The 14,200-nt window shown below is 47.5% G+C and overlaps 1 protein-coding gene across 1 annotated transcript; it reads left to right on the top strand.

Annotated features, from left to right (window-relative positions):
- The first annotated feature begins 7,940 nt into the window (after positions 1 to 7,940).
- On the top strand, positions 7,941 to 13,951 carry AP1S1 (adaptor-related protein complex 1, sigma 1 subunit). The gene is made up of 5 exons (XM_004688257.2): positions 7,941 to 8,059; positions 9,782 to 9,960; positions 10,567 to 10,675; positions 11,860 to 11,997; positions 13,202 to 13,951. Exons 1-5 carry the CDS (start codon positions 8,057 to 8,059, stop codon positions 13,247 to 13,249), a joined length of 477 nt encoding a protein of 158 aa, XP_004688314.1. The 5' UTR covers positions 7,941 to 8,056; the 3' UTR covers positions 13,250 to 13,951.
- The last annotated feature ends 249 nt before the right edge of the window (positions 13,952 to 14,200 follow it).

The raw sequence follows: 14,200 nt of genomic DNA on the forward strand, positions 1-14,200 counted from the left end.
ATGGACTTCCCACTACCACTTCACCCATAGGCTGTCATCACCATAGTCCTGTGTGCTCTCTCCACCCTGTATGAAAAAATTTATCCTGTATGAAAAAATGTTCAACATCACTTGTAAGAAGGGAGATGCAAATTAAAACCACAATGAGATACCACCTCACCCCAGTGAGAATGGCACATCTTCAAACAACTAGCAACAGCAAATGTTGGCGAGGATATGGAGAAAAAGGAACTCTCCTGCACTGATGGTGGGAATGCAAACTGGTACAACCACTATGGAAAACTGGAGGTTCTTCAAACTGCTAAACATGGAGCTTCCCTACGACCCAGCAATCCCACCCATAGGTATCTACCCAAAAGACACAAAAACACTGATTCAAAAAGACACCTGCACCCCCATGTTTATTGCTGCTTTATTTACAACTGGAAAGACACAGAAACAGCCCAAATGTCCAAAAGTGGATGACTGGATCAAAAAGATGTGGTACATATGCACAATGGAATATTACTCAGCAACCCAAAAAAAAGAAATAAATAAACACATGCCTTTTGCAGCAACATGGATGGAGCTGGAAAAGATCATGCTTAGTAAAATAAGCCAGAAAGAAAAGGAAAAATACTGAATGGTTTCACTCATAACAACAGTATAACAGACCAGGCGAGAAAATAATACTAATGAACAGCTATATACCAGAGACATTTTATGGGGGTGGAGTGGGGAATGGGATCAAAAATAGGAGGGGGAGAGAAATGCACTGGACTGTGGTGATGGCACATGGGTGATCTGGTTATGGGAAGCAAATGGGGGCTTACAACTGAAATGGAAAAAGGCACAAAATGATGTAAAAATAAAATATTATATGATTTTTTAAAAAGGTGTCAATCAACGCTGTCTCCTTTGAATATTGTAGTGTATCATGTTGAGGCACACCAAAATGCCTCTGGACTTCCCCCTGTGAGGGAAGCAGGGATGGGAAGGGCCTCTATATTGAATGACTGAACAATGAGCAAATGAATGAATACCCTTTCTGGATTCATGATTGAAAATGGAATTTTTCACACAATGGAATTATAGTGATCAGAACTTGTCCCAATGAAGCCTGGTACAGTAAGAGGCCCCGAGCCTCTCTCATTCTCTCACCGTCAATGAGCTCTTCCTCTTTCCTTTCCTAGTCTTACTGTGTAACTAGCAAGCTTTGTAGGATCAAGACATGGTTGTAAAGCTAGAGAAAAAGACCATAGAGGCCATTCAGCTTGCTTTTCAACATTTAGAGGAGATAGAAAAAACTAGGGTAGTCCAATCCAGTTCACAAGAGGCTTCTTTCTATAGTCTTGAGGCCTAAACTTCATCTGGTGCTAAAGCATTCCTCTTCCTACAGTAACACAGCCTTCCCCCACTATCCATGGGGAATACCTTCTAAGACCTCCTGGAGGAGCCTAAAACTGCAGATAGTCCCAAATCCTGTAATACTGTGCTGTATCCTATCTATATATATATCTGTGATAAAGTTTAATTTTATATTGTAATATTTTATACAGTGAGAGATTAACAATGATAATTAATAATAAAATATAACAATAACAACACACTATAATAAAAGTTATATGAATGTGCTCTTTTTCAAAATAGCTTATTGTACCTAATATTTTCAGACCTTAGTTGATGAAGAAAACTGAAACCAAGGAAAACAAATCCTCTGATAAATATAACAGGGCACTTTTCTGCCTTCTTCTCCTATAGACCCTGCTTTGGGCTGGTAAGAGAGTAGCTGGGGTCACAAAGACAATAATCCAAGCATTCAGGGGTGTGGGGACCCACCTTTTCACTTTCCTACACCCTGAAAAATACCACCAAATCCAGGCTCTGGGCTAGTTGTTGAGAGGTTACCTATATGTAACAGACTTGCTTGGAAACTGAAAGAACCTCTTTGTTCTACAAGATGCTTCAAAAAGCACAAGATAGCCTTAATTCTGCAGCCTATAGTTCAAAACCTGTCCACACATGCTGAGAAAGTTCTTTAGAAGGCCTCATCACTGCAGAGGACGTTCGCTCCAGGAAGTGCCCCATTTAACACGCCCTCTGCTCCTCTCAGATATTTTCAGGACCGAGATGCTGGTGCAGCCTCACTGTGCAGGGCCTGCCCAGCTCTGTTGGTTCTGCCTGGGCCCCTCCTTGGCCATTCCAAGACTTTCTTCCTCTGTTTACTTCTTTAGAAAGGAAGATCTAGCAATATCTGCCACCAGCCATCATTACTGCAGATTTCTTGTAAATCTCACACAATGGAATTATTTCTCTGCCCACGAGTGGAGTGGGTAAGGAGTAGGAATTTTGCAAATCCCTCAATGGTAAAAATATTCAACAGGAGTGAATTTGTAAGGAGATACCATCTGCTTTTTACACCATTTTTAGGATTTTAGATTTCTCAAGCAAGTTGCTTTGTACTAATCGTAGCAAGCACTTGCGGATGGGGTGAGGAAACTAAGCTGGAGAGGTTGAGTCACTGGCTCTTGTGATAATGACTTCCTATCATGCACCTCTGCGCTCAGCACCGTGCGGGACAGCTCGCGCCTCTGCAGCCTTAGGGACGCAGGTCTCCCTGAACACAGACGAGGGCCCACAGTCAGGAGCAGCCGTGCTGCCGGCCACCAGAGCATCTGCACCTACTGTCGCCTGAGCCTGAGCCTGAGCTTGAGCACAGGTGTCCTGAGTGCAGCCTTTTCTCCCTGAGCCACCAGGTGTCGCTTTGACTCCAGTGGAAAGTTCGTGAAGAGAAGTGGCTGTGGCTCTGGCCAAAATTTGCGAGTTTGAGCTCCATTCAATTGAACAAGTATTTATCTAAAAGCCTAAGTTTATACTGAGTGCTGTGAAGCATTAAAAAGTGATGGTTCTTCAAGCACCAAAGGAGAACAGACACAGGAAGCTGAAAAACTATGCAAAATGATGGAAAGGAACACTAACAGCAATCGTTCCGGTATTGACTGCTTCATGGGGCTTTAGGCAAAGGCGGCGTGCACAGGCACTGGTGTCCCCTCCAGCCTGGGCGAGCGGCAGGCTGTGCCACTGAGGTTTGTGTCAGGACGCTCCTCGGGGTCCCCATAAGAAAAGAGCCTTTAAAGGGAGCTATCTTCTGGAGACTGACTGCATGTGGCGTGTGACTGAGTGCTCCACAATAAAATGGTTCAACAGGAGGGGCTCCTTGATTGAAACTTCAAGAATAAGTAGAAGGCATTTGGGGCCACCCTAGGTGGTGCAACAGGTTAGGATGCAGCACTACAAGCTAGCAGCAGCGGCTTCAGTTTGATCCCCACCTAGGAGGCAACCCAAATGGCGAGGCAGACCTCTCCTGACCCACCCGCTGCGCCCCTCAGCAGTGTACTTCATCAGTCTGCCTGTACTGTTCCCCTACTCTGTCTCTGGTGACTCCTCTCACCCCCTGCACCTCTGACTTGTACCCCAGTTCTGTATGCATAAACAAAATTTTTTTTTTTTAAAAAAGGTGGGTGGAAGGGGTTTGGGGAAGAAATGGCAAGGCACTTCAGAGAGCAGTGTGAACAAAATTACAAAGTAAAAAGACCAGCAAGGCAGGCTGTGAGCCCACAGGAGGATGACGTCCCAAGTAGCTGGTTTTCAGATGTCTCCCTTGCTCCTCAGGACACCTGAGCCAGTGTGCTCTCACTTTCCCAGGCATTCAGACATGCTTGAATGTTTCCTTTCATGACCCAGACTGCCAGCTAGGAAAAGGGGGTTGGAGGGAATGGCCAGTGAGAAACCAAGATATGGGATGGTTTGGGGGGAAAGGCAGAAGGAAAGTAACTCATTTGGGGCAAATTTGAGATGACAATGGAATTTTCAAATGGGGGATCCACTATACATGTATTCATTCAACAAACACCCGGTGCAGAAGACAGTTTATCATCTAACATGAATACTAGATAATAAATAGATGCTATTAAACATGAAATTTGAACTTAGCATATTTTTTAAGGATTTATTTATTTGTTCATACAGAACTGGGGTACAGGCCAGAGGCTCAGGGGCGGCGAGAAGCTTCACCAGAGACAGAGTGGGGAGCAGAACAGGCAGATCGACGAAGTACACTGCTGAGGGGAGCAGCAGGCGGGTCAGGAGAGGTCTGCCGCGCCATGTGGTCACCTCTGGGGCAGGAATCGAACTCCTGCGAAAGTGGCTTAAGCTTCTTTGTGCTGTGCTTTAACCTGCTGCACCACCAGGGAGGGCCATAAATAAATCTTTTTTTTTTTTAAATATCTGGGCTTGACGACTAAGCAGACAGATTATAACTAGTCAATCGACAAGCAATATCCTGGGTGCTTTGAAGAAACAAAAGATGTTCTTCAGAAGGACTCATGGCCACATGGATGATGGATCTTACAATCAACGGACAAGGTGACATGAATATCAAGTTTATCAGAATTCTTAGTTATAAAGAAGAGAATGACTTGCTGAATGCAAAAAGAAAATGGGGAGCTCAGAAAATTATAGGAAGGCCAGAGACTCAGGTTGGGGGTGTGTGTGTCTCACATTAGGAACAGTGGTTCAGATCACTGGTACCTCTGTCCCACAAGATGATGCCATTGGGGACACTCCACTGCCTCCAGAAATATTTGATCCTCTGAACTTCTGCACGTCTTACCTACCCTCCATCACCCCACACCCACCTCATTCCCTCTCAGGCCAAAATGCAGGCAGATGCACTAACTGGCCAAATCCAGGAGACAGCTCCATTCTGGCATTGCAAAGAAGGCTGAAAAAGCAAATGTTTAGAAATTTCAGCGGCTACAGTGGGAGCTTGCTTTCTTTCCCTGCAGACTCATAAAGTGGGGTTCCCAAACTCTCAGGAGGTGGTTTAGAATAGAAGGTGAAAAAGAATAGAAAATATCTACCAAAGAAAGTGTTCTGACCATCAGGACTGTTAGGGACAGCGTAAAGGTTTCAGTTGCTCAGTTAAAAAAAAAAAAAAAGGAAAAGATTAGCCTCTCCTTGTGGTCTAGGGGATAAGACTCAGTGCTACCACCACTAACCCTTGAGACCAGCCTGAGTTCAACAGGGCCCCCCCAAAACAACCCCCTGCCTTCAGTAGACCTCTCCTGTCTCACCTGCTGCCCTCCTCAGCAGTTATTCTGCCTGTTCTGCTCCCCACTCTGTCTCTGGTGAAGCCTCTCACCCTCTGCACCTTTGGCCTACACCCCAGTTCTTTTACACAAAAATTAACTTTTAGTCTTTTTTTAAATGTCAGAGGTGACTGCAAGTGGTATGACTGGGGAACTATGGCTACTTAAGGAGCAGGCAAAAAAAGAGAATAGAGAGCACTAGAGGAGGGAGAAACAGACCACAGACTCACGGATGAAAGACATCAGAGCTCATTTGCAACTTGCTTCTACTACAGGGAACAGCTCTCCAACCAGATGAGAGCAGGCACTGGGAAGTATCAGCACGGTTGATAGAAAGACAATGCAAACACTATCTGCACCTATGAAGGAGAATGTCACCTCTTCCATTTGGACACTTATCCACATGGTGCCACTAAGTCTCAGGCTCATCTCTGATTCTTCTTCATTCTTCTCAGTTGAGATGAGTTATCAATTGAGGGATTACAGGTATCTCTCTAATGTGTCCCTCTTCACTTCATCCTTACACCAAGATTCCCAAAACTGCCTCTCAGAGGACTTCCAGTCTTCCAGTTCTCCTTCTAACTATCCCCTTATTGGATTAGCTTTCTTAAAACATTTTCTCCAAGTTATTTATCACCTCAGACAACCATAACAACTCCCATCTGCCCACTACATCAAATCTGAATTCATCTTCAGGTACAAAGAGTATTGGATCTACCAACTGATACATTCATCATTCATTAACAATGAATAAATCCAGTCCATGCTCTTCTAACTAGTTTAAACAACTTGAGTTCTGGTTCTGCATGAGCAAAATTCATAATTCTATCAGTTCTCTCATGAATCTCATCTTTTTTGCAGCTAAAGAAACAAGCTGCACACATTGAGGCAAGAAATTCTAGAAAGTATGAGCTTTCCAAGAAGTGTAGGAATTTATATCTGTACAGCTTCCAAAATTCTACAGGCTGTTATCTACCTCTCTGTGCTGTCTTTACCTCACTGCTCAGTACTTCCTTGTAGCCAATCTCTTCCCCCTACTTCTTTTCCTTTGTTTTCTTCTTACACACTTCCACTCCTTTCCACACTATGATAGTCTGTTCTTTTGAACACTTGACCTTAAAAATAACTCCAAGGTGGCTCACTCAATATCTGTGCCATTGGGAAACCTGCGGTATAGGCAGAGTAGAAAGAGAAATGAAAAAGAAAGCAAGAAAAAGCATTAGAAGAAAGAAGGTGGGAAAGAATAATGATTATAGCTGTTTCCAGTGTCCAGTGTCTACACCGTGCCAGAGACATCCTTGTGACTACACAGATAGGTTGACACACAGGTGGCAGGTAGGTATTACTATTTTCATTATTTTTTAAAAGATTTTTTTATGCATGCATGCAGAACTGGGGTACAGACCAGAGTTGCGGATCTGGAGTGAGAGAACTCACCAGAGACAGAATAGGGAGCAGAACAGGCTGATTGACTCAAATACACTGCTGAGGGGAGCAGCAGGCAGGTCAGGAGAGGTCTGCCACACCATGTGTGTCACCTCCCTGGCTGGAGATGGAAATCATGCTGCAGTGGCTGCAATAGCTTCATGGTGCTGTGCTTTACCACGTTGTGCCACAATGGAGGGCCCTTAAATTATTTTTTAGAGAGTTTATTGATGTATTTTTGCATAGAAGAACGGGGGTGTAGGCCAGAGGTGTGGGGGATGAGAGGGTGGCCTAGAGGTTAAGTCTAAGGGCTGTCACAGAGACAGCCTGATTTCTCTCCCATCAGAGAGCTAACCCACATGGTGCAGCAGACCTCTCCAGTCTCACCCTAGCATATTATCATTTTTTTTAATGAGGAAATGGAGGGTTAAATGATACCACCCCAGGCTGAAGATCAAGTAGGGGTCAGGGATCAAACTCTACCCCAAGTGAAGGAGGCCCATCCTCTTGCAAACAGCAAAATTACCTCTGAAACAAAGAGAAAGGGGGGGAAGCATACAGAGTGCAGACCTTACCAACAAAGCTCCAAGTGCTACTCAAAAATAACAGCATCATTAGTTACCAATTATCTAAAAATAACCGTTGAGTTTTCAGCATGACAAAATTTAAGATTTTTTTCTTATATACAAACCACTTTACCACATGAACACACACAGGATGTAGTGTACACGCTCACATCCTCAGCCAAAAGCTCAGGTTAGAATTTACACCCTCACCTTACACCTGTGTTCATGACATCTGTCTCATTTCTGACTTTGAAGACTTTCTTCACTTCTTCCCCTTTCACCTTAATTCAGTCTTCTCCCCCCTTTTCTTTACATCATCTTCTCTATCAGCCCTTCCTTTTCTCTTTAAGTTCTCACTCCTCCTTTGCCTACACATTTCTAGAGCGCTGCATCTAGCAGCTTCTCAGGAAATACCTAGTTCAAGTTCTATACTTTACTTATGTCTGCACCCCCCTCCCCATCCTTTGTCTTATCTTCCTCATCTCACTTCCTTCCTTCCATCCGGTACTCACACTGTCCCCTCTCATTAGCCCACGCCCTTTCCATTCGTCCACCTTGTTTCCTCACACGGTCCACCCTCCTCTCACCCCTTTTCCCGCCTTTTCCCCCAAGATTCCAATGCGCGAGGACTTCATTGTCCTCCTCTCCCATCCTCCAACCTGCCCACTTGACAGCCTTGTTACCATGACGACAGGGCTACTCAAGCTGAAGTCAAGGACCTGGTTGCTATGGCTTCCCCATCTCCGCCTCCAACCCCGCCCGCGCGCACAGCGGCCTAGGCGCCTGCGCAGTACACAACACTCTGGGCCTAGAAGCCGGGGCGGGACGGGGCGGGGCTTCAAGCGACTGGGAAGGAAGGAAAAGAAAAGATAAAAAAGGAGTGGAGCTGGCACCTACGGTGGCCGAAGAGGGACGCGCCAAGCCGGAGGCTGCAGGATGGTAGGCTGTGCGAAGAGAGGGGAGGGGGAACCGAGGGGCGTGGGCTGCACCTGCGGGGTCCTTGGGGGCCACCCTCTGTCTAAGCCGCTCTTTCTTTCTCCGGTCCCCTGAGGCCCTCACGTAACTGGGCGGGTGGGCGAGCCGGCCTCAAAAGGAAGACCGACTGGAAATGGCTTTAGGGAGAAGAGGCGGAGAGGGGGTGCTTTTGTAGGGCGATTGTGGGGGTCACTGGGCGGCCGTGGGGCGACTGGGAGCCCAGGGGAGCGTGCGGGTCGCGATCCAAAGGACCCCAACCATTGCAGGGAATTCGCCCAAGGAATACGGGTGCCGGGGGCCTGTTCGTAAAGGAAGGAACGAGCCGCCGAGCCCCTCAGTTCCCGGGCAGCCCAGAGTGAAAGCGGCGACCGGCGTGGGGGACGATGTGTGGGAGGGAATAGTTTCCGGGTGCGTGGAGTGGACGTCCTGCCTGGGTTTGTCGTTCTCCTCGTCTAGAGGGTGGAGTGAGGTGGGAAGACGAAGGGAGCTCGAGGGTTTGTCCTCAAAACCACGTTTTGGGACCCCGGGCCCTGAGTTCTCAGTCCCCTCCTCCTTTACCCTCCCAATCCCTTTTCCGGTGCCCAGGTCTTCCGTCTTCCTGCTCCTCCCACCCCACCCCCCACCTTAAACACGCAAAACTCCCTCGCGGTCTGGTGTTCTCCTCCCGCCACACCAGCGACGCTTTCCCTTCCCTAGCGCCAAAAATCCCAGATCGCTTGCATTTCGATTTTCAGCCTACTAAAGTAGTATTCTTCCAAACACCCAGGGGTTCCAGCCCCGGCAATGCCAGTAGAGAGTAGAGTTGAAGAGAGAATGAGATGACTCCTGGATGTGATCCGGACCCCATAAAAGTGGGAAGCTAGGGGTGCATGGGATCGAGAGTTCTGAAAGATCCTTTTCTCCTCTCTCCCCACACTCTATCCAGGTTGTACTTTGTCCCACGAACAGTCTCTAGGAGAACCATCCTGATGGTTGTGTTTTGAGAGACTGAAAGGGAACAGGTCTCATGTTATCTGGAAACAAGTGTGTGTTTAGCAGCAGGAGCCCTAAATACAAGAGAAATGTCAGTAGCCAGATTATCTGAGTGAGGAGAGAGGAGGGTGGAATTTGAGGATCCAGTACCGTGTGCTAACTTCGGAACCCTTTGGGAATAATAAAACTGCCTAGGGTGGGTGGGAAAGTGGAGTAACTTCTCAGGGGGATAAAATACCCGACTTCAGCATGGACATGAAGGTGCATGGAAGAAAAGCAGCCATGGGCTGCTTGTCACCACGCTAGGCATTTTACTTACCTTTGGAAAACAAGCTTAAGAAACAGGAGCTCAGAGAGTAATACTAGCAGTTCCTAATGTGTTACAGTGTGTAACAGGGCCAGGCACTGTGCATATATCAGCTCATTTAATCTCAGCTTCCTATGGTAAGAGCTTTTATTATCTCCACTTTACAGCTAGAAACTAAAGCCCAAAGACAACGTAATTAATTGCCCAAGGCAAAATATTCAACTAGTGGAGATGGGACTTGAACCCAAATGACAGGCTCAGAAACTCTGATCTCGAGGGTGGAAAGCTGGAAAGTAGCCAGAATTGACAGCAAGGGCTGGGTTTTTGAGGAAAGCAGGAGCTGTGAGTAAAGTTAGATGGGATGAGTTTGGGACTGTTTGTTTATGCCTCCCCTCCCTTCCCCTCAGATGCGATTCATGCTGCTATTCAGCCGGCAGGGAAAACTGCGGCTGCAAAAATGGTATCTGGCCACCTCAGACAAGGAACGAAAGAAGATGGTCCGGGAGCTTATGCAGGTTGTTCTGGCTCGAAAGCCCAAGATGTGCAGCTTCCTGGAGTGGAGGGACCTCAAAGTCGTCTATAAAAGGTGATCCTCACCTTCTTACAGACCTGCCTGGATCCTGCTTGACTGGTGTCTGGCAGTGAGTTCAAATAAATGAAAAATAAGTGGCCCCCTAGGTCAGGGAGAGATGGGCGCTAAGGACATTTGGAGGGCAGGAAAGAACTACAACATCCCTTACTTTCCAAACACAGTTGGAAGAAATTCTTGTTTCTCACCTGCCTGTGCTGAAGCCTGACACTGCCTCATGTCCATACCTTGGCTCATGGCTCTGTCTTGTCCATTGCATTTGCTCTTGCCATCATAGATCCCGTGCTGCTTCTCCACACTCCTTCCCCCATACATGTACACCCTTTCCAGTTCCTTTTCTGAGCAGGTGAATTAGTTGGCTCAGGTTTTTGCTGAGTCAAACTGAGCAGGTCAGAGTGCAAGAGAGAAAGCTTGCGGCTTTGCCTGTATTTGCGTTACAAAGAGTGAGTTACTGTTTGTGGGCCAAAGGGCCTTCCTGCCTTTGCCCAGTAGGGACACAGACCCTGACTTGGGAATAGGGAAAAATGGGAAGATTAAGTGCAGAATCCTTGGGTCCTGAAGCCAACCAGCCTCTCAGCTTTCCCTCATGTGCCCTGTCCTCAGATACGCCAGCCTCTATTTCTGCTGTGCCATCGAGGGCCAAGACAATGAGCTCATCACGCTGGAACTGATCCACAGATATGTGGAGCTCCTGGACAAGTACTTTGGCAGTGTAAGTCTCCCCCCACCCAAGTTTCAATATCCAGCACTCCCCTTTCTGACCAGAGTGTGGGGCCCTTCCAGTCTCTGCCCTGGAAGACTTAGAGGGAACAGTGAGAACAGAAATTAATCTTTTCAAAAGCCTTAAACCTATTTGCCACACCCCTGAATTGGCCTGGGGGAGTTAGGTGAGGAACAGAATCTGCCATTTAATCAATCCACCTGGAGCTCAGCTCAGATTTCTTATAAGGACAGAAGCCATTGAGATTCAGATTTTATCAGAAGTTCTAGACCTTGACTTTATATTGGAATCTATGGTCATGCCTGGGTCCCATGCCCAGAGATTATGAAGGGGGTATTGTCTACATCTTGGCAGTCAGTTCAGACATTAATTTAAAAACTCCATGATTTGTATTCCACTTCTGAATTCACAAAGTGCTTTCAGGGTCTCTTGTTTATCTCTCACTGCATCCTATGAGTGGGAATTGATGTCTCTGAGGAAACTGAGAAAAGAGAAATTAAATGACATACAGCTGGCTGATTTATGACGGATCCTACTTGGAACTCAAGTATTTTTACCCATAATCCGGAATCTCCTTCTCCTGAATCTACCCCACAGTACCTAGGGAGAGGTACTCTAGAGGGAACAGTGTCACAGATATGGGAGTTGGTGGGAAAATGTAACAGAAAACAGAGTCGAGAGGAGATTTAGGCAGGGGCTTCCCTGGTGGCAGAGGGGTGAAGCCTCAGCTCTGTCACCACCACAGCCTGAGTTTAGTCCGCAGGCAGGGAGCTGACCCACATGGAGCACATTTGGCCCGCTGCTCCCCTCAACAGTGTATCTCAGTAGATCCACCTATTCTGTTCCCCACTCTGTCTCTGGTGAATCCTCTCACCCCCTCCATACCTCTGGCCTACACCCCAGTTCTATACATAAATAAATAATTTTTTTTTTAAGGAGGAGATTCAGGCAACCTAATACTAGTAGTACCTAATATATTACAACATAATCGAACATAATCACAGAGAAAGATACAAGGAGAAGGAAAAGCTAAACCAAGCACTAAAGCGTTGGTCCGACCTAAAACCAGGGCCAGAACCCAAGGTTGAAGGCATGGTCATGGAGAAGACCTTCAGAAGTAAAGAGGGGTGTGTGCTGGTGGGTTGATCACGCAGCTCTGCCTTCTCTCCCTCCAGGTGTGCGAGCTAGACATCATCTTCAACTTCGAGAAGGCCTACTTCATCTTGGATGAGTTTTTGATGGGGGGTGACGTCCAGGATACCTCCAAGAAGAGTGTGCTGAAGGCTATTGAACAGGCTGACCTGCTGCAGGAGGTATGGACCTGGGTCAGACGAGAGGAGTCCCAAGGCAGGGTGTACCTGTCCTTCCCTGGACACCCTGCCTGCTGGGTGTCACAGTTATCCCCTCCCCACCACCACCTAGCAGCCCCTCCCTGTAGCATCTGGTCCCCTTGGCACCCAGCTGTCCAGCTTGCCCTCAGGCCCTAACTGGCACATAGCCTGCCCTGCCAATTGCCCCAAGGAGCCTCTTCCTAGTCAAACTTCCTTGTCCCACGCTTCTCTTGGTATTAAGGCTCTGAGAATAGGAGAAGGGGCATATGGTAGCTTATTCTTATCTTCCATGGTATCTCCCTCCTTCTTTTTTGCACACACATACTCAAAAGTCTGCTTTGCAGATGCAAAAGACTGGCAATTTGGAGGTTGAGTAGTGGACACCTGGCTGTTGGTTCTCCCAGATAGCTAGCACCCCCGCCCTCTCCCCATTACTGCCTGCCCTCTCCCCATTACTGCCTGCCCCCTCTCTGCTGTGCCACTGCTGAGACTTGGTGCAGGGAGATGAGTCACCAGAATCTGCAGTGACGAGCAAGCCAACTGAGCTGGCTCTGAGGAGGGGGAGAGATGTGGGGGCTCATCTCTGCAGTAGGAGAAAAGGCAGAATTGAACTTGCCAACTCACTGGTCCAGCTTCCCCTGCACACACACACACACACACACACACACACACACACTCATACACTCACATTCCTATTACTAGTGCTCTGCTCAGACCCCAATGACTCATCTCTCTGCAGTCTGGTTCACCTTCTCTGATGCCAACCTCTTATTCCACTCCCCCAACTCTGAGGGAAAAAAATAAAAGCCATTTGCCACTCCCCAGCCCTGGAAAAGCACCTCAGTTCCAACTTCCCTCCATTTCCCTCAGATATTAAGACTGAGCCCCCTGCTCACCACACTCTGGGGTCTCTGGGTGGTGGTAGACTCAATTTGGAACCCCTCCTAGCCACAGTTGGCCCTGGGGGGTGGTCTGTGGAGGATAGTGAGCTCCTCTGTAGGGTTTCCAGCGTTTTCCAAGTTGGGCTCATATTGGCTTCTCTCTCCCCTCCCCGTGTCTCTGTGCTCCCCCCACCCTCACTCTTGCCTCTGTCCTCGTGATTGCTTTTTCTTGACCACCTCCTCTCCCTCATTCCCTGTCTGCCTCTCCTGGTGTCTCTGCGTCACCCTGTCTGTCTCTGCCTTAGGAGGATGAATCGCCACGCAGTGTGTTGGAGGAGATGGGTCTGGCGTAGCCCCCGCCCTGGGCCGTGTGAAGATGTGGGGAGCTCGTGGAGAGATGGGGCTGGAGCTGCCCTTTCTTGGTGGAACCCAGCTGCCCCCTTCTGCTGCTTCATCTTCATTTGGAGTGAGCTCTGGGCTCAGGACCCTCAAACATTCCCTCCCTTAGTCCAGTACTTTCTGTTTCCCATTTTCCCAAAGAAGGCTTTAGGAGAAGGTTTTAGGAGATCAGAAAATGTGACCAAGCAGGGGTGCTATTTGGTTTTCATTCCCTGCCTTTGAGGAACTAATGTTACCCCCAGCTTCCTCCCTGCCCTTCTAACTGTAAATATATAAATATGTCAGGTTAAAGGGAAAAGGTTTTCAGGGCTATTCTCTTCTCCCTGCCCCATAACCTACCTCCACCCCTCTGGAAGCCAGCCAGGGCTGCTGCTCTGCCTGGGAGGGGCTTCTGTGTAGTGAAAGGGAAGTCCTTTCCCTCACCTACTCTCCCCTTCCTTCTTGGCTGCTCTGGGGCCTCTGCCCAATGCCAGGGGAGCCACAATATAGTTAATTTTTTCTAACCTTGCCACTTTGAGAAAAAGGAGGATTGGGGGAAGGGAGGTCTTCACGGGAGACTGGGGGAGACTGGATTTCCCTTCACTCCAGGTTCTGGGTGATGAAGAAGCTAAGGGGGTGGGGTGGGGGGAGTGTCGGACTTTATTTCCTTTACTCTGAAATAAAAGGAAAACATTTCTGGACTTTGCCTGCCTCAGGCTCTGTGAAGGAAAAAATGGCTGCTAGTATCAGACAGATTAAGGGAGCATAGCCCTTCACTTCTTTCCTGAACCAGTCTTGCCAGATTTGGGGAAGAGGGGAAGGGAGAGAATACCAGTTTATTTTAATTAATTCATTATTTATTCAAAGGCAGATCCTATTTCTTGGAAGTACCATTTCCTTTTTTCTTTTTAAGATTTATTTTTTTT

The sequence above is a fragment of the Condylura cristata genome, unplaced genomic scaffold, assembly GCF_000260355.1.
Source record: "Condylura cristata isolate star-nosed mole 26May11 unplaced genomic scaffold, ConCri1.0 scaffold00024, whole genome shotgun sequence".
Taxonomy (NCBI): Eukaryota; Metazoa; Chordata; class Mammalia; order Eulipotyphla; family Talpidae; genus Condylura; species Condylura cristata.

Bases quoted from the DNA above. Each gene is read 5' to 3' on its own strand.
- AP1S1 (XM_004688257.2), top strand. The intron at 9,961-10,566 runs GTGATCCTCACC...CCCTGTCCTCAG, and splicing joins CTCAAAGTCGTCTATAAAAG to ATACGCCAGCCTCTATTTCT. The intron at 10,676-11,859 runs GTAAGTCTCCCC...CTCTCCCTCCAG, and splicing joins TGGACAAGTACTTTGGCAGT to GTGTGCGAGCTAGACATCAT.